Raw genomic sequence first — 24792 nt, 5'->3', positions numbered from 1 at the left:
AAAGAGACCGTGTTGGGTGCACAGATTTAGTATATTAAACACCCAGATGTTTTTGATGTTTAATTAAAAAGACCGTTTAAGTAAAATACACTTAAAGAAATTCCCTCATTTACAGTATTAATCCATTGTTATCATACGTTAAAATATCTTTTATTTTATTTTTTATTTTTTAAATGAAAGGTGTTTAGAAGGACTGCAAATCTGAGGGTTTGTTTTTTATTTAAATGAAATCAATGTCAATTACACCAAAGAATGAGTCTTAGATTCAGCTAGAAATGTAATCACTTGTGGTACCATTCATGTTTTCACATCCCAGGCACATAGACTGTAAACACAGCATTCTGGATAACTTACAAATGAAATAATTGATTTAGAATGCCATGCATTTACATACTGTCAGGCATATAAAAACAAATTAAGTAAGTTCTCTCTTGACTTTTGATTTCAATATGGAAAAATATGCAATGGAAATTTTACTAAGCTAGTGTAATTAGTATACTGAAGGTACGTTTACCTTGCTAAAATTTCCAGTCTATTAATAGACAAGCTATCTTCTGCCAGGCAGAAAGCAGTATTTTCTTCATTTCTTCATTACCCCACATTTGAAAAGTTCTAGAATTAACTTATTCTTTAAAAACCCTAAGTGTCTGGAAAGGCTAGTGGAGGTTCGGGTTGCATAGCACAGACTATATTTAACTGTTACTATCACTCTAATTGAAATTAGGGCTGTCAATTAATTGCAGTTAACTCACGCAAACTCAAAAAAAATTAATTGCGATTAATTGCAGTTTTAATTGCACTGTTAAACAATAGAGTCCCAATTGAAATGTATTAAATATTTTGGATGTTTTTCTACATTTTCAAATATATTTACTTCAATTACACCACAGAATACAAAGCGTACAGTGCTCACTTTATATTATTATTTTTATTACAAATATTTGACCTGCAAAAATAATTTTAAAAATAGTATTTTTCAATTCACTTCATACAAGTGCTGTAGAGCAATCTCTTTATTGTGAAAGTGCAACTTACAAAATTAGATATTTTTGTTACACAACTGCACTAAAAAACAAAACAATGTAAAAATTTAGAGCCTACAAGTCCACTCAGTCCTACTTGTTCAGCCAACCATTATGACAAACGAGTTTCTTTACATTTATGGGGATTAATGGTGCCTCCTTTTTTACAATGTCACCTGAAAGTAAGAACAGGCATTTGCATGGCACTTTTGTAACAGGCATTGCAAGGTATTTACGTGCCAGATATGCTAAACATTCGTATGCCCCTTCAATGCTTCGGCCACCATTCCAAAGGACATGCTTCCATGCTGATGATGCTCGTTAAAAAAATTATGTGTTAATTGAATTTGTAACTGAACTCCTTGAGGGAGAACTGCATACCTCCTGCTCTGTTTTACCTGCATTCTGCAATATATTTCATGTTATAGCAGTCTTGGATGATGACCCAGCACACGCTGTTCATTTTAAGAACACTTTCACTGCAGATTTCACAAAATGCAAAGAAGGTACCAATGTGAGATTTCTAAGGACAGCTACAGCGCTCGACCCAAGGTTTAAGAATCTGAAGTGCCTTCCAAAATCTGAGAGGTACGAGGTATGGAGCATGATTTCAGAAGTCTTAAAAGAGCAACAGACTGATGTGGAAACTACAGAAAAAAAAATCAACCTTCTAATATTGGCCTCTGACTCAGCTGATGAAAATGAACATGCGTTGGCCCACACTACTTTGAACTGTTATCAAGCAGAACCCATCATCAGCATGGACGCATGTGCCCTGGAATGGTGGTATAAGCATGAAGGGACATATGAATCTTTAGCACATCTGGCACATAAATATCTTGTGACGCCAACTACAACAGTGCCATGAGAACGCCTGTCCCATTGTAAACAAGAACCTGGCAGCATTCTCTCCTGCAAATGTAAACAAACTTGTCTGAGCGATTGGCTGAAGAAGTAGGACTGAGTGGACTTGTAGGCTCCAAAGTTTTACACTGGTTTATTTTTGAATGCAGGTTTTTTTGTACATAATTCTACATTTGTAAGTTCAACTTCCATAATAAAGAGATTGTACTACAGTACTTTTAATGGGGGAATTGAAAAATACAATTTCTTTGGTTTTTTACAGAGCAAATATTTGTAATCAGAAATAAACATAAAGTGAGCATGGTACACTTTGTATTCTGTGTTGTAACTGAAATCAATATATTTGAAAATGCAGAAAACATCCAAAAATATTTAAATAAATGGTATTCTGTGATTGCGTAACAGCCCTAATTTAAATATGAGCAATTGTATCATCTCCTGAAAACATCTTTTAGAGAACCGAGCACCAAAAACTACTTCTGCGGTACCCAGAAAAGGCCAGCAGCACCACAACATGGGCCCATCTTCCTTACCTGTTCTGAAAGCGACACATTTAAAGCTGCACTGTGGGGTGCAGCCGACACGTAATCGCTGTCATTGAACATCTCAGTCAATATCTTCTGGCTTCTGAGAGCACTGATGAGATCATCAATATTTGATCCTAGTATAAGGCAATAAGGAAGAAGACATGACTATTCATCACAAAAGCATCTGGTTGCATGCAAACTTTACACTGAAATTATGAACGCATTTATATCAAGATAATGAGAGAGAGAGAGTAATTCTCCCATATAATCTTCTTTATGAGAAGTTGTTGTTGTTTCTCTACATGTATAGACTCTTCAAATATTTTAAATAGTGCTTATGTTTTGATTTTAGCTCCCTCCTTCAACATCCACACAAAAAACGTAGAAAAAAGGAAGGTTTTTTGCTGTGTACATCACATTAAAGTAAATTATAGTTCAGAAATGGATTATAAAAATACCACAGGGCACTTGGATAAGTTTGGATACTCAAGGTTTCAGTGAGAGAGACTCGTTTTAACTGGAGTTATTTATCATGGATCGGACATTACTCTCTTTTGGAATTCAGGGTTCAGACAATGGAGGTTATAAGGTATACAAACGGCGTGTGTCTAAGATACTGGACACCCAATGCGTTTTTCTTATTGTCATGACGAGAGGTTCATGGACTTTACCCAGCAAAACCTTAAAAAAATAAGGGTGGATGGATATGGAATTTAACCACGCTACTTTTAAGGTGGACTTTTCAAAAGTGCTCAGCATTGGCCTAACTCTGCTCCCACTGACTTCAGCGCTGGGAACTTCTGAAAGTCCCACCCTTAAATTGCATGGGTGGGTCATTTAAGAAAGCCATTTTCATTCCCACAGCAGCATACAGAGTCAGAATGCCCCACAATGGAAAACCTGAAGAATTTCTGGATCTTAATCATACAGCTCCTGACAGCTCTGGTTTGAATCAATTTTGGATAGAGGTTTATTCAGCTTTAGTCATCACCCATGACTGATTAACACTGGAATGTTCCCATGTTAAAGAATATTAGATGCTTTTATGTTTTCTAAGTTGCAAATTAAAAAAAAATTCAACCACCAGCCATTCATTGCAGTGATCATTCTTGTAGCTCCAGGCTACATTCCACCTCCCTTCACGTTATGTGTGGTCTAATCTCTCATACCAATGGGATGTTTAAATGTTTAAAAACACCTTCTTAAAGCTGGAGTATTAAATACACGACAGTAATCCAGTATAACTGTATTTGCTTTTTTTTCTTCTCACCTGTGGAGTTCTGAAGGAGGAGACTTGTTTTGTACTTGTTGTATTTTTCTCCAGGCTTCAGAAAGTACAAATCTGGGGAAAGTTTGATGGGAACCACAGAATTTTTGAAGTAGTGATGTATAAGAAACATTAAAATCTGAACTGCAAGAAAAACTAAAAAAAGCAACAACCTGAAAGAAATAAAGTGATTTAAGTAAAGTTCACTGGAAACTGATCCACATTATTTGCATATTATTCAAAAAAAGTTGTCCCTCAGGTGTCAGCCTCAGACCCACTATAGATACAGACATTATCATTTCAGTTAATGGAAGTCTAATCATAAATACCCCGATTCAGTCCACAGACTACAGTTAACGAAAACTAAATATATAAAAGGCAAAGCTTGTTATTCACTTCTTACCATAATTCAAAATTGCTCTGGAAAAAAGGAAGTGATTGTTGGAGGCTACCGCAGGCAGCAACGTAACCAAAATAGTATATACATCATATTATCATCAGTGTTACCTACAGAAGAGGCTCATGCCTAGGGAAGCAAATATTCAACAGCAGCAGCAAGTATTATGATAGCCATGCTTATCTACATTACACACAATCATCACCACCCTCTTTTTCCCCCAAAGGCATCTTTGCAAACATGGGAGCACAGCATCACCCTTCACTCTTGTTCATGATCTTGTTCCTCCAATAAACCCAGCCTGATCATGCCCCGGCAAATGATGTCACACCATCTAGGCAGTGGTCAGCCTCTAGGTCAGACTGACCTTGGTTGTGTCTGCATTATTTTCTTTGGCATCCTATTAGCTGTTTGTCTTCTACAGCAGTGGTTCTCAACAGTGGGTCTGTGAACCCTTTCACAGGGGCCGTGGGGCCCTGCGGCTAAAATCCAGAGCCCGAATCCCTGCCCACCCAAAACAGAAGTCAAACTATACTGATGCCCAAGGGCCCACCCCCGGCCCAGAGCCGACACCGCTGGGCCCTGGAGTTTTTATAGTATTTTGTGGGGGTCCTCAGAAAGGAAAAGGTTGAGAACCCCTGTTCTACAGTGTCCCCACCATTGCGATCTTTTTGATTGTAATCACTCCCATGTCCTGATTTCACATCCTCCCTTCGCCATTTAACTTCATCTGTCTTAAAATCATTCCACTTTACATTTGCCATCTTTCAAAAAAAAACTCTCATCCCTACTGCCTGCAACTTTCTGATGTTTGCTTCATTTAATGCAGCTGCTCCCAGACCCTAGCGTAATACTGTTAGTACACTGGTGTGATAAATTTGCACTTTGGTACCAAATGTAATGTTTTGATCAGTCCATATTTTCATCTGTTTCTGTGCAGCACTCATGGCTAAGCCACATCTTTTAGCCTAATCCTTGGTGGAATTGTCGGCACTGATCAAGCTTCCACAGCACATACAAGATTCCACTTGTTCTACGTCTTCTGCATTTCAACACTTTCTCTAATGCCCCTTTTCCAAGATGCAACCACTATGTCTTCATTGTAAGTTCAAGCCTACTACACTGATTTTCCATGGCAGCAAAGAACACCATGATTAATTCAAACATGTCTGCCAGTTATATGACATCGTCTCCATAAACTAAAGAGCTTAACTCCAATGTCACGCCCTCCAACTCATCTAACATTCTTAATGTCCAGTTTAAAAACCATGATGAAAAGCTACATTATACACCACAGGTATAAAACAAACTACTAAAACATATGTAAGCATGTTTGAACTTCTGACACTCATAAATGGATTTTGGTAAATGAAACGGGAAGTCATCTTAATACTTACATAATTCCCACTGACTTATTTTCACGTCTTAAGTTAAGGAAGTGAACCTTTGCTATAGTAGACACCTGCTGTTTCCAGAGAGCGGTATTGCTTACTGCAGATGATTTTGTCTCAGAGAGTATCAGTAGGCTTTGTTCCATCTCATCAAACGATTTTGTATCCATTTCCTCGCCTGCTGACTGGGAATTAAATATGCTATAATCTGTATGGAAAGAAAGGGGGATAGAAATGGAAACATACAATTTACCTTTCCTGATCAAGTCACTGGATCATGTGATGTGTCACCCTGCCTTCAGGAGTAGCCAATTGATGGTGGTAGAAAGTCTATACAATGCTTCTAAACAAACTGTGCAATGTTGTACAGAAGCAGAAAAACCCCTTTCTGATCCCCTACGCAACCAGCATATACCCAAAAGACAGAGATTTTAATTAGCCTAATTAATTTAGCCTATGCAACTACCAATATTGCTAGATATCATGGATTATTCAGCTGTTAAACTCTTTCTAAACAGCTTTCCAGGTATAGGACAGTTCACTACCCTGTGGTTAACAACAAAGCCTAGAAAGGTGAGGATATTTTTATCTATTAAACATGGACACTAGAAGGGTATTGCTTTACTTTTGGAGTAATCTCCTAAAGGATAGCAAGAAGCTTTTCAAATAGGCCTCTGATTTTACATCCACAATCATATGGGGTGCAAATAATTGTGGGTATAAATGATGGTTAGATATTTAAATTCTATTTACAGGTACAAATACATTTTTTCAAATCAAGTGGTTGGAAATCGAAATTGTATTTCCTGTGTCCACAATTGAATGCAAATGCAAAATCCCATAGGGAAACGTATATTTTTGAACTTTCGGCCACAAAAATCTACCTTATTAAAAAAAAAAGAAGGACATTAGATTTAAGGACCCTGAAATTCATCCCTATACAGAGCGTCAGCACAAGACCTGTACAGCTCTGGACTTCAGACAGGGATCATTCTCCAACTTCTTTGCCCTTTGTTTGCTGTTCTGGTCAGGTATTTCAAGGAGCCCACAACAGCATGTGATCGTAAGTGTCACATACAGTTTGAAGTAATATTCTATGATAGGACATTTTTGTTATTATTTCTGCTTTTCATAGTGAAAAGTGCTAAATACAATCTTACAAAAATTAACCACAATTAATCAAGTCACAAAGAAAACGGTAAATATTATAGTTACATCTCACCTGCTTGATCAATTTCTGCTTCAATTTCCAGCTTCAGGAACACATCCTCCAAGGTTGTCATGGAAACTCCATAAGTAATAACACCCAAATGTGAATGAGTGTCTAGATCAGAAAATAATCCTGTAGAGGTGAAATAATGTGATTGCTTGGCAACAAAATTACATTTGCCCACCAGAATTGCCTCTGATTTAATAAAACGACATAGTGTGCACCCCAAGGTGAGACTCTTCAATGAATACACACGATGTATGTACAACATGTTAATTACAGAGACCTAAGCCATGGTGCTACAGTTAATGCTGAGATGAGTTTTGCGTTTAAAGCAGATCTTCAATCAGTACATTAGGTATGAGAAACCCAGCACCTTCTCCCCAAAACAACAGCATTTACTCTCCAAGTACAGAATGAATCTTGTGAGAACTTACAAGTCAGTCCATTAAATAGTTTATGAGTTAAAATTAATTTAAAAATGAGTCCTTAAGTAGCACCTGTCAGACCTGTGCTTTGTCCCAAGTGATCCTAGTAATAAAGCTCAACGAAATTTTCTGAATGGTTTATTCGCAAAAAGATGCATACTGCCCCCACCTCCACATGAAACTGCATGTGTCTGTGTAATTTTTAGCCCAGTGGTTGCTTGGGTTGTAGGAGACCCAGGTTTGAATCCCCACTCTTGAGCAAAGACATGAATTCAGATCTCCCCTTCTCAGATGAAGGGTCCTAATCACCAGGCTATAGGCATTCTGCTACCAATCTCTTCTGTTGAAGCGGCTCTACTTTTTATGAATACATAAATGTTCATTGGGCCAGAGAAAGAGAGAGAGAGAGAATGACTCTCTAGATTGGAGTTGAAGGCACTCACCGTTTAGGTAGAAGTTGTCAATTCAAGCTCTCTCTCCATCTGATTCAGAGGAGGATTTGACTCTATATATTGGAGTCAGGTGTTCTCATTAGCCTAACGGTTTCAGCTGACTTTTTGCAGGCTAATTGGAGTCATGTGTCCACCCTAGCCTGGAGCAGCCCCTGCTCTGGTCAGTCACAGAACAGAAAACTGCTTATCCAGTGGCCAATATATCTGCCTTCTACTACTCTGCTATACCCAACTGGCCTGGGTCTATCACAATATATGAAGAAAAATGACAACATACTTCTCTGAAGGTACCATTATGATCAGCTGATTTCCTCCTTTCTCCCCACCCCCACATTAGCTCAGCACTGAATTACAATAGCATCATACCTGAAAACTTGTCCATGTCTTTAAAAGGTAAGGTATACACAAGCTGCAGTTCATTCTGTTGTACCAAGCTGGCTCCAGGGATATGCTGTCTGATCAAGGCTGTTGTAGCTTCTATATTGCAATACCCATCTATATGCATACTAAAAATACAAAGTATTTTAAAACCTTTGTTTCTTCATTGCCATTTTTTGAAAGCATAACAAAACAGAGTGAAAGTGATATCTGATCAACAAAACAGAGTGAAACAGAGCAACAAAACAGAGTGAAAGTGATATCTGATCTTCCCAAACAAGACAGAAAAATAAAACCTTTAAAAATTTAGTAGGATAATTTTAAATTATCCTACACCTTAAGGGGAAGGCAAAGCAAATATAACATGACACAAGGAAGGTGGCTTATAAACTAAAAAATAATACCTCAAGCGGTAGCCAATTCCCCATTTGGTTTTGAGGAAGAGAGACGAGCCAACACATTTCAGCATCCCTTGAGAAATCACAGCTTTTCGATCTAGAAACAAAACCAGGCATTTTTATTCTGAGGACCAGCAGTCTACTCATAAAACAATGGCATGACCAAAGAGAGAAAACTCTGCTGTCTACTGACAGCGGAAAGAGCACCTGTTCACCTTATATGCTAAATACAGTTCTACTTTACACTCTGCAAGCCCCCAGTAAATGTGTCCCACAGGGCCACAGCAAAACAAAACTCACCAGCAAGAATATCTGCCTCATCCATGAAATGAGTACTGAATACTGTTACCCGATTGGCTTGTCTGTTTTTCAGGAGATTCCAAACAATGTGCCGAGAACATGGGTCCATACCAGCAGTTGGTTCATCCAAAAGTAAAACCTACACCATGGTTAGGAAAAAAGGTATAAAAAAAATCCAAACCCTCCATAGTCTCCATCTGAGATACCCACATCACAAAATCCTACAGAAACCAGGAAGACTATTAATTCAAGGGCAGTTTTGCTCTATTTGTTTAAAGGTAGGGTGGGAAAAATTTCTTACCTTAACCAACTAAAAGGTATGCAAAACATCCATCATAACTATTTACTTTTTTAGAAAGTTCATCACCTATTTCTGATGAACAGAAAAACCACAAACTACCTCAGAAATGCATCTTCACAACTGGATACATTCGGTTCCCACTATAAATAAATTTAAACTACAGTGGTAAAAAGACACATTAGTTCCTTTTACCAATAGTTGGTGACATTTAATATGTATATTTTTAAAAAGGTAGGAAATCATGAAGGGTATTGTCACTTACATCTGTACAATGCAACCTTTAAACATGTACCCAGTCTAAAGGAGCATCACACCGTATAGGTCACAAATAGCAACCATTTAACTTTGTAATCAGAAAGAGCCTGTCATGTCCCAGGTGCTTGCATGGCTTTTTCAGGTCATGAGCCTGCTCTCTCTGACAACTTGTACTGTACTGTTTTTAGAGGGTGCAATGCGCTACCCTCCATTCCAGATGCAGTGTAACCTTTTATGCTAATTTACCACAGAAAAGCATGATATAATCCAGTTTCTACATTCACTAACACAGTTAACTCTTTGCAATGTAAAGGATGCATGCTTCAACTTGGCAATTTTAAATTGTTTAAGCCAGAGTCAGTATGAAACATAGGAAGAGTTGACATATTTTTGCACCTTCTTATTTGCATCGCTTGTAATTGCCAAGTAATATGAACACGGGTACACTATCCATGCATATATATGGAACAAGCAGTAACTTAGGACTGTGCTTATGCCCCCTTACCTTTGGGCTCCCAAGAACAGCGATTCCTATCGACAGCTTTCTCTTCTGCCCTCCACTTAATTTTTTAGCTTGGTTATCTCGGATGGGCTGCATATCCAAATCATTCATCACTTTCTGCACCTTTAAAAATATAACAGAAGTGTTTCATGTCAACCAAAATGAGATATAGTGATTAAAACGTGACTGGCATAATTATCAGCAGTCTTATGTTACATTTTGACAAATTATTGATTTTAAATTGTTCTAATTAACATTTTTAAGCCCCTTTCTTGGAACGATCTTCTTGGAGGCAAACCCCTGTACCAATTGTCAACAGTGTCTATTACACAGGATCAGGGCCTTGAAGTTTAACCTACCAAGACTGGATAAATTATAGGAGGCCAATGTTTGTAAACAAGCATTAGTATTTATATGTTCCAGTAATATTTCGTTATAGTAGAACAAACAAATTCAACAAACTTTACTTAAAGTATCTTCCTATATTTTCCCTCTTTAATAAAATAGTGTATTGGTCTTTTATTATAAACTAGACTTGCAAAGTGACTTCCATTATGCTATCAATAAAGCTATATTAACAGTGAATACACATTGTATATAATTTATATCTGAGTGACGTACCTCTTGTATCAGAAGATTGGGAGATATCCCTTTAATATGAGCAAATATTGATAAATTCTCTTCCACAGTTAATACGTCAAAATGTGTATCTAATTGTGGGCAAACTCCCGTTATCTTTCTTACGTCGAGCATTTCATCAATTTCAGAGATTCTGTGTCCATAGACAGATGCAAACCCTAAAGAACAAAATGTAAAAAGAATTTAAGTGTTTTTTAAATCCAACCACTACTTTGATCATCAGCATACACAGACTAATGTCATCAATTAAAATGTACGTATAATTTAAAATTAACCTATTTCAGATCGCCTGAGAAAACAAGCGTAACTTGAAATATCCTCAAACATCAGTGGCCTCAGGTTTTGAAGGAAGGAAAAAAGGACATTAAAATAAGTAGATTACAGCCATACACATCCTATTTTTCCCCTAAAGCCAGAAAATTCTTACCATCAGAAGGTGGGCAGAGTCCACAAAGAATATTCATCAGTGTTGTCTTGCCTGTTCCACTATGCCCAAGTAAAGCTGTAATATGACCCTCATATATGTCAAAGGATAAACCTGACCCAGAAAGAAGAAAGGAACAAGTGAAATAAGAAGTTAATGACATATGTTGTGTTATTCTGCACAGGCTTATGTCACTGCAGTAAATTCAAATACTGACATATAGGGTATGCATTTACTTTGTATTCCAAGGAACATCTTACTTCAACATTTGAACACAATCTGGTAAAACTGCAACAGCAGCAATAAATAAAAGTGGGGATAAGATGCCCTGCTAGCACTGCCTCTGAGGAGACCTGAGCTTAGAAGCAGTGGTTCTCAACCTATTTACCACTGTGGGCCACATATGCAGCTCTCTCTGTGTTATGCAGGCCACATGCACATGATATATATACTACCTGTATGGCCCTGAGGATGTCACATGGGCCCCAGCCGTGTGCTGACTGGGCTGCAAGCAGTTGAGAACCACTGAGTTGGAGGCTCCCATACCACTGGCTCACGGGAGCCAGTAAGAGGCTCCTTACTGGAGTTAGGAGACAGAAAAGGGGACTAGGAGCATGGAAGGGAAAGACGACACCCCACAAAGAGGAGGCTACAGAGTCTGTTATGAGCCCCTTTGTCAGACAGTTACAGGCAGACTGGCTAAAGACACAAGGGAGCACACACACAACCATACTTAACACTTCACGCTCCCACCCAAAGAAAAAGCACAAGAGACATTATTCATGGGTTATTTCTCCTTCCATTTCTGATAAGTAGCTTAGAAGCTAGACATTTTCTTACTTCTGAGAGCCTCCACAGTCTCACCCTTTTTGCGGAATGTTTTCTGAACACAGCTGATTCTGAAAGAAGACGTCATTTTATTAAAGAAGAGCTTAAAATATCATTTTCTTTTGCAAGGAAAGATCAAGATGAACAACTCTGCAATGGTGATATAGAAAGGTTTTGACACATTTTACTGCTATCCTGAAATCACACAAATGGGTTGGAGAAACATGTATAAACCAAGAGAGTGGACATCTTTTTGCAATCTTTTGCGTGCATTGTTTATATTATTGCCCCTCTGGGCTGGCAATAGGGGGTGAGGGTGTTCCTCATGGACTTCAGTATTTTCTACCATGGCAGCCGAATAATTCGCTAAGTAACCCATACTGTTATTTATTTCTAATAGCACCAACAATGTACTAGGCAGTTTCTAAACAGAATAGAAGGCCCATTCTATGAGTCTATGCCCCAGTTAGCTCACAGGAGACAGACAGATGGTAGACGGAAGAGGTGAAATGTAGTGGACAAAGTGGCGGTAAGTAAGACTAAAGTTAACCATAGTATGTTTTTCCTCTCCTAAAGGGGCTATATGAAATCCCTGTCCTCCCCCCGCAATTACGCCTCAAACTTATTCAGATAAAGGTAGTTCAGCTAGTTTCTCCAAAGGCACCAGGACAGAAGTTGGTCTTTGAGAACTATATGAACTCAGAAAGTGCAGTGGCCATACAGATAAAGTCAGGAGGTGTGATCTACGTGTAGAGTGCAAGGTAGGGGGAAAGGGTATGAAATCTTTGTGTGAGAAGATCACAAATATGGGAGGATGGTGCTGACATCAGTGACAAAGGGGAAAGCGTTGGTTGATGTGGAATCAGCTAAGGAGTAAGAATGATTCAGCATTTTATATGAGCTTAGGACGATGTGGGGAGAAAACCTGATTCTTCACACTGAAGTGGATTTATTCAAAACAACTTTTTAAGACATTAACCAAAAAAAAAAAAATCAGTCTGATTCTGGCTACTGAACACAAATATTTTTGTTTGAGACTAATGGAACCATGTAAAAAAATGGAGATTTAGATTATTTCCCAATGTCTATCATGCCACTATAACAGTGATTTAATAGCTCATATGGATGATCCAGAATAAACACTTATATTAAAATATTGGGAATATACGAAGGTACAGATTTAAGAGAATTAATGTCATTTTCCACATGGACTGCAAAAGGTGCTGGAAATGGATCGCTTTTACAGTGTTGTTGTATAGCATATCTTGGGAAAGCTAGTCTAGTGGCTCCCCTGTGTGGCTTTGGTGGAATGTGCAATTCTTCACATAAATACCAAAAGGGATTTACAAAACATATCTGAATCCAGTTTTCAAGATTTAACAGAGAAAGTCTTTTTTTCTTGAACTGTAAACCCACCTGACTTCAGCATCTGAAATCATTTATGGCATCACTGAAACCAAAGAACCTGGATTTCATGTGGCTTCATCCTGCTACACTAGGACTATTTTCAGAAGGTTTGGTTTGATTTACATACAGTAGGTAAAACATTTCCTTTTCCAAAACTAACTGTCATCTTTGGAAAACATCCATATAATGGAAGATGTGGCTTCACAGAAAATGGACAATTGCTACTTTAACGTGTAAAGAACTAGACGTAATGCATACCATATGCTATTTGAATCAACAGATTAAAAATTACTGTTAATTCCCAGGCACACACAAAACAGGGGAAGTACGACAATAAATCTGTACCGTTGCAGGAAGTTATACCTGATAGCTTCTTTTCCCTGAAATTCTGAAGATACAGGTTCAACCATCTCACTGAAACTTAAGCTTCCATTAACACTACTCTCATATAACTCCTTGTAATTTCTTCTGCGCTTTGACCAAAACGAGGGCTTCATAAAGAAAAATGATGGCCGTCTTAATCCAAACTCACCTAAGCAATAAGAAAGAAAGAAAGCCTTCTGAATGTTAAGAACAGATATGACTCAGTGTTTGGATTTTGGCTAAGAAAACTGGGCCTGATCATGCCACATTGCTTATCATTAAACCCATCACTACGGTTCTGATTAAGGAAAGCATCCCTATTCAGCAAAGTCTATCCTTAAGTGTTTTGCTGAGAAGTGATGGATTTATGCAAGTACTTAAATACTTTTCAGAATTAGGATCTTGAGAAGAGTGATTTATATACCCACATCACAGAGAAAAAGATTAGAAGCAAAGGAATTTGTATTGAAAGATCTCACACATGCAGTAGAGAGAAATTTGTTCATAGGTATTAATACATTTGTTCCCAGGTGTATCACATTTATGAACACATCAATAACTTAACATAACATCTTGGACAGACACAATTCCCAAGAAGAACAATTGCAAAGACTGTGGTAACAGCTTGGTCAATAAGGAAAGAAAATTATTCTGGAACAATAATAAGAACATACGGGGTCAGACCAAAGGTCCATCTAGCCCAGTATCCTGTCTTCTGACAGTGGCCAGTGCCAGGTGTCCCAGAGGGAATGAACAGAACAGGTAATCATCAAGTGATCCATCTCCTGTCACCCATTCCCAGCTTCTGACAAACAGAGGCTAGGGACACCATCCCTGCCCATCCTGGCTAATAGCCATTGATGGACCTATCCTCCATTAATTTATCTAGTTCTTTTTTGAACCCCGTTATAGTCTTGGCCTTCACACAACATCCTGTGGCAAGGAGTTCCACAGGTTGACTGTGCGTTGTGTAAAAAATACTTCCTTTTGTTTGTTTTAAACCTGCTGCCTATTAATTTCATTTGGTGACCCATAGTTCTTGTGTTATGAGAAGGAGTAAGTAACACTTCCTTATTTACTTTCTTCACACCGGTCATGATTTTATAGACCTCTATCACATCCCCCCTTAATTGTCTGTTTTCCAAGATGCAAAGTCCCTGTCTTATTAATCTCTCCTCATGTGGCAGACATGCCATACCCCTAATCATTTTTGTTGCCCTTTTCTGAACCTTTTCCAATTCAAATATATCTTTTTTGAGAAGGGGCGACTACAAAACAGATATAACAAAATATAACCAAGCAGAATCAAATCCCAATCTGTGTGGTTTTTTTCCACTTCATTAGCATATTTCAGAAAAGTAAAATTCATTTGAATGAAAAATCATAAATATTACTTTAAAATATAAGTAATTTATAAATACATTTATAAATATTTAACAGCCACACTTCTCATCTTTTTGCCTGACATGAGTGTTGCTTTACATGAAGTTAAAGCAAAAAAACACAGGAAGTGGCATTACTATATACCAAAGTGTCTTGGACACTTTATTTAAATACAGTATGTTAGAGCCATCAATTAAGGGTCTGGTTTTCAGAAGCGCTTAGCACCCAAAGCTGCCACAGACTTCAAGTGGAGTTGTGAAATTCAGGACCTATGTGGTTCTGTTCAATATTTATCTCAGATTCTAAACAACATACCTGGAATGACCTGATCAAGATAGACAGCTAGAAGTAGGTAAAACATGCTATCCAGAACCAGTAAAATAAGAGAAATAACTAGTGGATAAGGACCGTGATTTAAATTTGAAAATATTGCACCATCTTGATAATCTTCCAGATGCATGACCTGCAAACCAACATGAAAAAGTTTAGCTACTACAAACTGTATTTTCATCAACCTGAAATTAAACATGACAACACAGTACAAAAATAAAATTACAAAGTAATATTATATAAGAACTAAGCGTGGGCGGTTGTCATGGTAACAAATGCAAAGAGGATGAAATGCTAGTTTCAAAAGAAAAAAATAATGACACACAGTATTTTAGTTCATATTAAGTTGTTTGCTGTAGGGAATTATAAAAGTCATACCTTGTGCCATAAATAAAAAATAAAAAATTCACAAATTTATAGAAAAAAATTAAACTATTTAAAATATTTGAAATTGAGGTAAGACAAATATTTGCAGTGTATTAGTAACTTGACAAGTTATATCTTAAATAACAGCCACACCGGGTCAGACCAATGGTCCATCTAGCCCAGTATCCTGTCTCTGACAGTGGCCAGTGCCAGATGCTTCAACCAGTCAGAGGTTTAGGGACACCCGGAGCACAGGGTTGTGTCCCTGACCATCTTGGCTAACAGCCATTGATGGACCTATCCTCCATGAATTTATCTAACTCTTTTTTAAACCCAGTGGCACTTTTGGTCTTCACAACATCCCCTGGCAACAAGTTCCACAGGTTAACTGTGAGTTGTGTGAAGAAGTACTTCCTTTTGTGTTTTAAATCTATTGCCTATCAATTTCACTAGGTAATCCCTAGTTTGTGTGTTAGGTGAAGGGGTAAACAGCATTCCTCTATTCACTTCCTCCATACCTATCACAATTTAATAGACCTCTATCATATCCCTCCTTAATCATCTTTTTTCTAAAATGAACAGTCCCAATCTTTTTAATCCCTCCATACCCTAATCATTTTCGCTACCCTTCTCCACACCTTTTCCAATTCCAGTATATCTTTTTGAAATGGGGTGACCACAACTGCACACAGTATTCAAGTTGTGGGTGCACCATGGATTTATATAGCAGCATTATGATATTTCTGTTTTATTATTTATCCCTTTCTTAATGGTTCTTAACATTCTCTTAGCTTTTTTGATTGCCATTACACACTGACCAGAAGTTTTCAGAGAACTATCCACAATGACTTCAAGACCTGTGGCAACAGCTAATTTAAACCCTATCCTTTTGTATGTATAACTGGGATTATTTTTTCCAACGTGCATTACTTTGCACTTATCAACATTGAATTTCATCTGCCATTTTGTTGCCCAGTCATCCAATTTTGTCAGATCCCTTGGTAACTCTTCTCAGTCTGCTTTGGACTTAACTATCTTGAATAATTTTGTATCGTGGCAAATTCTGCCACTTCACCCTCCAACCCCTTTTCCAGATCATTTGTGAAGATGTTGAATACCACAAGTTCCAGTACAGATCATCAGGGAACCCCACTATTTACCTCTCTTCATTGTGAAAACTTATCATAGAATGGAAGAAACCTCAGGAGGTCACCTAGTTCAATCCCCTACTCAAAGCAGGACCAACACCAATTACATCATCCCAGCCACGGCTTTGTCAAGCCGGGCCTTAAAAAACTTTAACAATGGAGATTCCACCACCTCCCTAGGTATCCCTACCCTTTCTTTCCTATCTTCTAACCAGTTACCGATCCATGAGAGGACCTTCCTTCTATTCCCATGACTGCTTACTTTGCTTAAGATCCTTTGGTGAGGGACCTTGTCAAAGGCATTCTGAAAAGCCAAGTAAACTACATAGATCGGATCATTCTTGTTCACATGCTTATTGACTCCTTCAAAGAATTCTGATAGGTTGGTGAGGCATGATCTCCTTTTACAAAAGCCATGTTGACTCTTCCCCAGCACGCCGTGTTTATCTATGTGTCTGATAATTCTGTTGTTGACTATAGTTTCAACCAATTTGTCTGGTATTGAAGTTAGGTTTACCGGCCTGTAATTGCCAGGGTCGCCTCTGGACCCTTATTAATAATAGGTGTTACCTTAGCTCCCTTCCAGTCATCTGGTACAGAGGCTGATTTAAGTGAAACATTACATGCATTACAGACCACAGTTAGTCATTCTTAAATAGGAAAGAAAAGTTACATCCTAAAGAGGAAGTAATTAGGGTGCTAGACAGGCACCTGAAAGTCCCAGGCTCAATTCCTTACTCTGCAACAGACTTCTTGTATGACCTTCGCAAGTCACTTACCTTCTCTGTCTCAACTCCTCCTCTGTAAAATGGGGATAGCAGCGCTTCCCTGTCTCACAGGGGTATTGTGAAGACAAATACATTAAGGCTATGGTGATGGGAGCCTCCTAATTATCTTAGCTAGATCTTATATCATATCAAGTTACTCTTCATTTGTTTGTGCATGCAAAGGTAGTAAAGCATAACACACAGTTTACTTACCTGTGCAATCCCAATCAAGAACGTACACTGACACAAGGGGCTTAGGGTCCATACAAAAGACTTCGGAAAATCATCCAGCAGGACAATAGTGAGACCCACAAAACCAAAAGCCAGGGTTGCCAAAAATTCAACTACACCCACATGCTTTGATTTTTTAAATAGAGTCGTCAGCATGAAAGCAAAGAAAACCTAGAATACAAATCAGAACATCATTGCAGAGCACAAGAGATCTGGCATAGAAATGCTGCAATCAACATTTTTATCTTCAATGAACAAGTTACTTTCCGTTTACAATAATTGCAATGCTTTGCCAAGACTTTATCCCTGTTAATATCAATACCTCATTTGGTAACAATAGGCCTTCAGCAATACAACTGATTTCCTAATATTGTCCGTGTCACAGAATGAAGAACTGAAGTATTAAACAATAAATTAAGGGAGACATACTTCAAAGTTCTTCACATTATTAAACTTTTCCAATCATAAATTAAGAAACTATAATAAATAATATTGCAACTGTTTAAAATACTCTAAGTGACTTGTACAGATTCAGACCGTAACAAAGTGGAATCGCCAAGCTTCAGTCAGGGTCACAATGTTATTCAAGTGATCTACAATTGCAGAGTACAAGGAACATAGTACAATATTTTGCAAAGTTTGGAGAAGACAAAATATGGGAAGTTGAGAGTCAGCACAAAACAAACATACGGCCCCAGGGGTCTAGAACTCAGGCCTGCAGTGCTGCTGCTGACATCTCCATGCTGCCAATTAGCAGCAGCTGTGACCAGCTTGCACTCCACAGCCCAGGATCCACTGTGGACACAGATCGTGGGAAGCCCCGCCTCAACAGGTGTGACAGAGAGCAGCCCCACGACTCCTGATTGGATCCCAGCCCTATACAAATCTAAGGGGCATGCCAGGAAGTGTCCAGGCAACAACGCAGATTCCCTGTAGCTGCCCCAACCATTCCTTGCTCCTGAACTCGTGGCTTCTACCTCGGCTTCCTTGGACTTCAGCTTCTGACTCAGACTCTGAAACCTGACTCGGATTCTGACTCATGGTATCAACCCTGACTATGCGCTCCTCCGCTATTCCCTGCCTCAGGTCTGCCCCTGCTCTGACCCTTGGTCCTGACTGCCTGTGTTGGGATGCTGCCAACTGGAACTCTTCTTTCATTAGAGGCTCAGTCCCGCAAGATGCTGAATACTTTCTAGCAAAGCACTCGATCCTGCGCTTAACTTTAAGCACATTACTAGTCCCACTAACGTCCATATAACTGCTCAGGTACTTGAAGTTAAGAATGTGCTTAAGTGGTTCGCTGGATTGAGACCTGAGTACTAGGGAGAGACAAGGCAGGTGGAGGCAATATCTTTTATTGGATCAACTTCTGTTGGTTGAACTGACAAGCTTTGGGGTTTTACATAGCTCTTCTTCAGGTGTGGAGAAGGTAACCCAGCTAAATACAAGGTGGGACAGACTGTTAAGCATAGGGGTTCATGCATGTTGTAGGAGAGCACTTAAAATGAAGCGGACAATTAGCAACTCTGCAATAGTAGGACCCTGGAGGGTTAGTAGGAAGCAGGGAGTGTGACAAATTGATGTAATGAGCCACAAAACCAGTGCCTCTATTAAGTCCATGATTTTTTGTGTGCTGCAGAGTAATGAATTTAAGTTCCCAGGCTTGTCTTTTGAAGGTATTGTGAAGGTTTCCGTTGAGAACAAGGTCTGAGAGGTCAGATAGAGTGATCATTTTGTGAAAGGCCCACTTATTTTGCCCATAGGTGATAGAAAAATGATAAAAGACAAAAACATCCTGTGTGAGTTCATTAGAGAGCATAGTGATTGTCTCATTTCACCCACATAGTTGTTGGGGCATTTGATACACTGGATGAGGTACACCACATGCTGCGATAGGCATGTGTAGGACCCATGGATCTCGAAAAGGTTAGTTGTGGGGATACTGATCATTGTAGCAGTGGAGATGTAGCTGCACATTTTGCATTTGTTGTCCTGGCAGGGTTTGGTGCCACTTTGAGTTGGTGTGTCATGCCATTCTTTCAGGATGGGGTTCCAATTGAGCATGGGTTCTAAGTGTTTGATGATACCTGTACAGGTTCTGATGTAGAGTGGCAGGTGACAAGCAGGGCTGTGCAGTTGGTGTTTGTTTTTTTCTGCTGTACTGTAACATGTTCTCCCAGGGTACCTGGGTGGCCCATTCTACGATGTGACCTACTTCTCTGGTGGAGTGTCCTTGGTTAGTAAAGGAAGTTTAAATGTGTGGAGGTGTGTATCCTGGGCTCTCTCTTTTGGAGCATGTTATCTGGAATCTGAGTGCCTGGCTGTAGATAACAGATTTCTTGGTGTATCCCAGAAATTGATGCTGATATGGGAGTGTTCTACAGAGAGTTTGATAGACAGGTGGTAGGTGTGGAAATCCAAGGGAGTTTGGGTCATTTGTCCAGAGGATGAAAATATCATTAATGTATTTCAGGTACATGTTTTTGTGGTGCATTTTCCCAGAGATTCTTCTTCAAGGTGGCCCACAAAGAGGTTGGCATATTGTGGAGCTGTCCTAGTATCCATGGCTGTACTCATGGTATAAACAAAGTGTTTGTTGTTAAATGTAAACTTCTTATGGGTAAGGATGAAATGGATGAGATTAACAATGTGTTTGAGGTGGATTGCTGAGCATTGTCCATTGTCTTGTAGATATTTGAAGCAGACAGCGGTGGCGTAATAGTGAGGGATGTTGGTGTACAGGGAGAGGACATCCATGGTGGCAAGGACAGTGTTCTGAAGGAGGCTGTTAATGTGGCATAGTTTCTGGAGGAAGCTGGCCCTTTTAATGGTGAGTGGTTTGAGGATGGTTTCTATAAGTCCTGATATTTGCTCAGTAACAGGATTGTGGCCAGATACACAAACAAGGAAATCCAAGCAGACCCATTGTATCTTGCAGAACATGCAGATGGTCCCTGGGGTGGGTTTGTGGGGTATGAAGTTGTAAAGTTTCTCTTGAAGTTGTTTGGAGAAGGGTTTGATGATATCCTTCAATTCTTGGGTGAAGGAGAGCTCTGCGAAGTTTAAAGTTTCTCCCTTCCACCAACAGAAGTAGGTCTAATAAAGATTTTTACCACATCTATCTTGTGGCTCTCATATGCTGGGACCAACACGGCTATACCACCACCACAAACCAGAGTAGTTGGCATTTTGGGAGACTGAGCCATACATGAAGTAGTGGGGTAAAATAAGCAGGAATAATAAACCTTTTAAAAAAAGAAAAGGAGGACTTGTGGCACCTTAGAGACTAACCAATTTATTTGAGCATAAGCTTTCGTGAGCTACAGCTCACTTCATCGGATGCATATGGTGGAAAGTGTAGAAGATCTTTTTATATACACACAAAGCACGAGTATGTGTGTATATAAAAAGATCTTCTACACTTTCCACCGTATGCATCCGATGAAGTGAGCTGTAGCTCACGAAAGCTTATGCTCAAATAAATTGGTTAGTCTCCAAGGTGCCACAAGTACTCCTTTTCTTTTTGCGAATACAGACTAACACGGCTGTTACTCTGAAACCTTTTAAAAAATCCCATGATATTTGATTTTAGTACTTTTCTGCATCTGTGGTATCTTCTATTCAAATCATAAGAGATTTAGTAAATACGTGTGTAAATTCAAATACTGTGGGGTTCAAGTGGCCACCTGAGTACGTGACATGAGAAGCTACATAAAAACTCCCAAAACAATTGTGAGAATAAAGAGAATGGTGTGATAAAGGCACTTGTTTACCATTTGGGGTAGGGAAAAGTGCATTGGAAACATGTCTAGAATGGGGGAAAACAGCGGATGGGAAGAAGCACACTGGGGAGAGTGACCTCAATGAACCACAGACAAACTGAATTCACGAAACACTTACTGAGGATATTCCATATAGGAAAAAAAGAAGAAATATCACGAAGGAGCTACTTTGGGGAAATAGTGAGGAGGCTGTTGCAATGACTGCCATGAGAATGGACATGACAAAAATCAGAGTTGTGTACAGCAGAACCCAAGACAGCCTGGAAGAAAAGGAAAAAAAGGGAAAATTCCTACATTAACTAAATTATTGTACTGGAATAATTCAAAGTTACAATTCTTTAATATTCCAGAATGCTGCACAAAAGGGAAGCAAAACAATGTGCCAGAGTCTCAGAGGAAAGGAGGTCTCTAAGTGCAAATATTATTCTAAGCATCATTGCATGTACTTTCATACTAATTGCATCAAAATAAAGCAAAACATTGTTCTCAATCTACAATTTTGTAATTTCCATAATTAATTCCCTCATTTAATTGAAAGAGAGTCAGTGAGGAGCAGCTTTTAATAATTAAAGAAAATGCTACTTAAATTTTAATGCCCTAGTCAGTCCAGTAATACAATATTCCTCTATATAAAATAAACTTTGTTGAAAAGTCAGAGAACAATTTCCTTCTTAGGGAACAGATGCAGCCTGTAAAAGGATAAGAAGTGTGACATATTTACTTAGCTAACAACTCACTCGTTTACCCCTTTTATAGTGCTTCCAATTTTCAAAATGCTGCACAAACACCACTTAAGTAACATGTCTGCAGGGATGCATTTGATAGAGAGGTTCCCTAAAGCAGCGAAGGGAAGTGACTTGGCCACATGTATCAAGAAATAGTGACTGGGGGGTGGGGAGAAAGTAGTCTGCTAATATTCTCAATTAAGGGCTTGATCATGCAAACAGCATTTATTATTGAGAACAATCCAACTGAACTATTCATAGTAAAAAAGGATTATATTTGGTGGTAGCTTTTTGCAGGATACAGCTCTAGTACACCAGTGGCCACCATTACTGGGCATGCAAAACTAAGCTAAGCTCATTTGTTCCCCTAGAACCATACTGTATTAAAATGAGCACACCCGTGACATGGAAGAATAGGCATTACATGGTAGAATACCAATCATTAAAGAGGATGCACTTTAAAATCTGAATGTCTTCTGCACAGATTTCTCTCTCACATAGGTCACAATACTACAGCAGTATTCATCCAGTCCACATACTGGAACTGATGTGAGTGGAAAGGAGACTGTCACTTGTCCAACATCAACATCAGGAAAAAGGAGTTACTGAGTTAAAAGGAGGAAAAAATATAGCTCATGCATGTAGCATCTTATTTATTCACATCAGGCATCTAGTGTATTTTTGAGGGATTTCTATATGGCCAATTAGGAAGGAATGTTCAACTGCACAAACACAAAATGCGAAATGACTGCTGAGGAAGGAGTGCTGCAGAAAAGGATCTGGGGTTATAGTGGATCATAAACTAAATATGAGTCAACAATGTAATACTGCTGCAAAAAAAGCAAATATCATTCTGCGATCTATTAGCAGGAATGTTATAAGCAAGACATGAGAAGAAATTCTTCCACTCTGTTCAGCACTGGTAAGGCCTCAACTGGAGTATTGTGTCCTGTCCTGAGCACCACCTTTCAGGAAATATGTGGAATCTCCAGCATTGGAGGTTTTTAAGAACAGGTTAGACAAACACCTCTCAAGGATGGTCTAGATAATACTTAGTCCTGCCTCAGTGCAGGGGACTGGACTAGCTGACCTGTCGAGGTCCCTTCCAGTCCTACATTTCTGTAATATAAAGCAGAAGAATAATGGAAATCTATATGAGGTTTTAGATGAAGCATCATCATTATGACATTTGCTTTTCAAACAGGAACAAACTTTATGCTATTATAAATGTGTTTAAGCAAGGCTTGCCCAACATTCTCATCAATACTACAATAGCCTAAAAAGAAGATTAACAGTAACCAACTGGTGAATTTTAAAGATTTATTATAAAATAACATTTACCCTATTTATTTAGAATAAGAGTTTTGTTGTATACTCACATACCAAAAGGCAGTGTCATGAAGGCCCATTATCTTTAAAAATTCCTTCAACTTCTTCTCCTTTTCTGCCACAATATGAATTGCCAAATAGTACCCAAAGGGTGAGAAAGCTATTACTAGGTAAATTAAAATAATTGCTCGAGGAAAATAATCAATTTTCATATCAGCAGCCTCTCCCATAATAATAGCTTTAGTTGATTCCAGTTCTTCCCAAACTGAATGATTAGTCTTCAGCTAAGAACAAAGTGAAAGAATATTTTAATCAGTTTTGATTTTACAGCTCCACCAACCGAAAAAAAAAACAACCAACCCCCAAATAGTATTCACCTGTTAATGTAAGATCCAATCCTGGAGGCATTTACACACATACCAAACTTTACTGACATAAGTAGGCTCACAGACTTCCCTGAGACTTTAAATACGTGCTTGTGTGTGCGTAGGTCTGGGGCCTAAATCGCATGAAGTCCCAGAATATCATAGTTCAAAAAGGAGGGAAACATGACCTTCTATGGGACGATGGAGAAAGCGAGTGAACAAAAAACTTTAGGATGTCCATCTCCTAATAAGGGGACTGACCTGTGCAAGAATTTGTCAAATAGCGACTAGAACTAGAAAGAAGTAGTGGAATAGAATTCAAAACAAACACTGACCAGGAACAAATCAAACCAATCCATGCCACCCTATATCACTTAAACGGATGTTAGGTAGTAAAACAATTAAGAACTTCAGTTCAGCAAGGTAGAAGCTTCATCCCACTGCAAGACTGGCATACTCAATTGGATTAACCCCCTTTAGAGAAAGCTGACATTTGCTAGTAGGACACCATGGTACCCACTGTCCAGACTGGCATGTCTGATTATTACAGAAAAGCTCAAAACCTCAACTTGTGAGAACTATTACACGCTCCCCACTAAGAACTTTTAGAAAATGGTGTTATGTTCAAGATCTTAACTACTGCAGTCATCAAAAGTGAACAGGGCTGTGGCAAAGCACTAACTGCATTCAATGCTAATTGACATTTCCCCACTGATATTACCAATGCAATGTGATTATTTACGGTACATATTGTAAAGAATCCAAAAGTAAAGCAATGGGGGTAAGTAACGCTGCCTTTCAAAATTTCCATATCTGTCACTTTTCTTCTGCAAAAGCTTTATGTATCTTAGATACACAGTCCAAAGTTTTCACGTACTTAGGGTCTGCCATGGGAGCTACTCTCTAACTTAAGATTTTTCTAGGCATCTTTTTAGCTATACGAGGTGTAAGCTTGCTGTATCACCAACACGCAGCTCTCAGAGAAGTTCCATTCAAAATAACATAACTACAAC

The 24792-nt window shown here is 38.7% G+C and overlaps 1 protein-coding gene across 7 annotated transcripts in view; it reads right to left on the bottom strand.

Annotated features, from left to right (window-relative positions):
- The window catches only part of ABCA5 (ATP binding cassette subfamily A member 5), a 60100-nt gene that overhangs the window by 24673 nt on the left and 10635 nt on the right, over window positions 1-24792 (bottom strand). For 6 of the 7 annotated variants that reach the window (XM_073311234.2, XM_073311233.2, XM_073311239.2 and 3 more), the window contains 16 exons: window positions 23469-23698; window positions 21479-21620; window positions 17561-17749; window positions 15052-15199; window positions 13354-13522; window positions 11596-11654; window positions 10759-10869; window positions 10314-10489; window positions 9696-9815; window positions 8635-8773; window positions 8341-8431; window positions 7925-8064; window positions 6691-6810; window positions 5475-5676; window positions 3684-3853; window positions 2420-2547 (listed from right to left, as the gene is read on the bottom strand). In XM_073311234.2, the coding sequence (XP_073167335.2) occupies window positions 2420-2547; window positions 3684-3853; window positions 5475-5676; window positions 6691-6810; window positions 7925-8064; window positions 8341-8431; window positions 8635-8773; window positions 9696-9815; window positions 10314-10489; window positions 10759-10869; window positions 11596-11654; window positions 13354-13522; window positions 15052-15199; window positions 17561-17749; window positions 21479-21620; window positions 23469-23698 (2334 nt within the window). Of the gene's footprint in view, window positions 1-2419; window positions 2548-3683; window positions 3854-5474; window positions 5677-6690; window positions 6811-7924; window positions 8065-8340; window positions 8432-8634; window positions 8774-9695; window positions 9816-10313; window positions 10490-10758; window positions 10870-11595; window positions 11655-13353; window positions 13523-15051; window positions 15200-17560; window positions 17750-21478; window positions 21621-23464; window positions 23699-24792 lie in introns of those variants that run through there. The other variant, XM_073311240.2, reaches the window with a different exon arrangement.

This window comes from Lepidochelys kempii, chromosome 14 (assembly GCF_965140285.1).
Source record: "Lepidochelys kempii isolate rLepKem1 chromosome 14, rLepKem1.hap1, whole genome shotgun sequence".
Classification (NCBI taxonomy): domain Eukaryota; kingdom Metazoa; phylum Chordata; order Testudines; family Cheloniidae; genus Lepidochelys; species Lepidochelys kempii.
The sequence above is the reverse complement of the archived record's forward strand: the minus strand, read 5'-3'. Positions and strand labels throughout refer to the sequence as shown.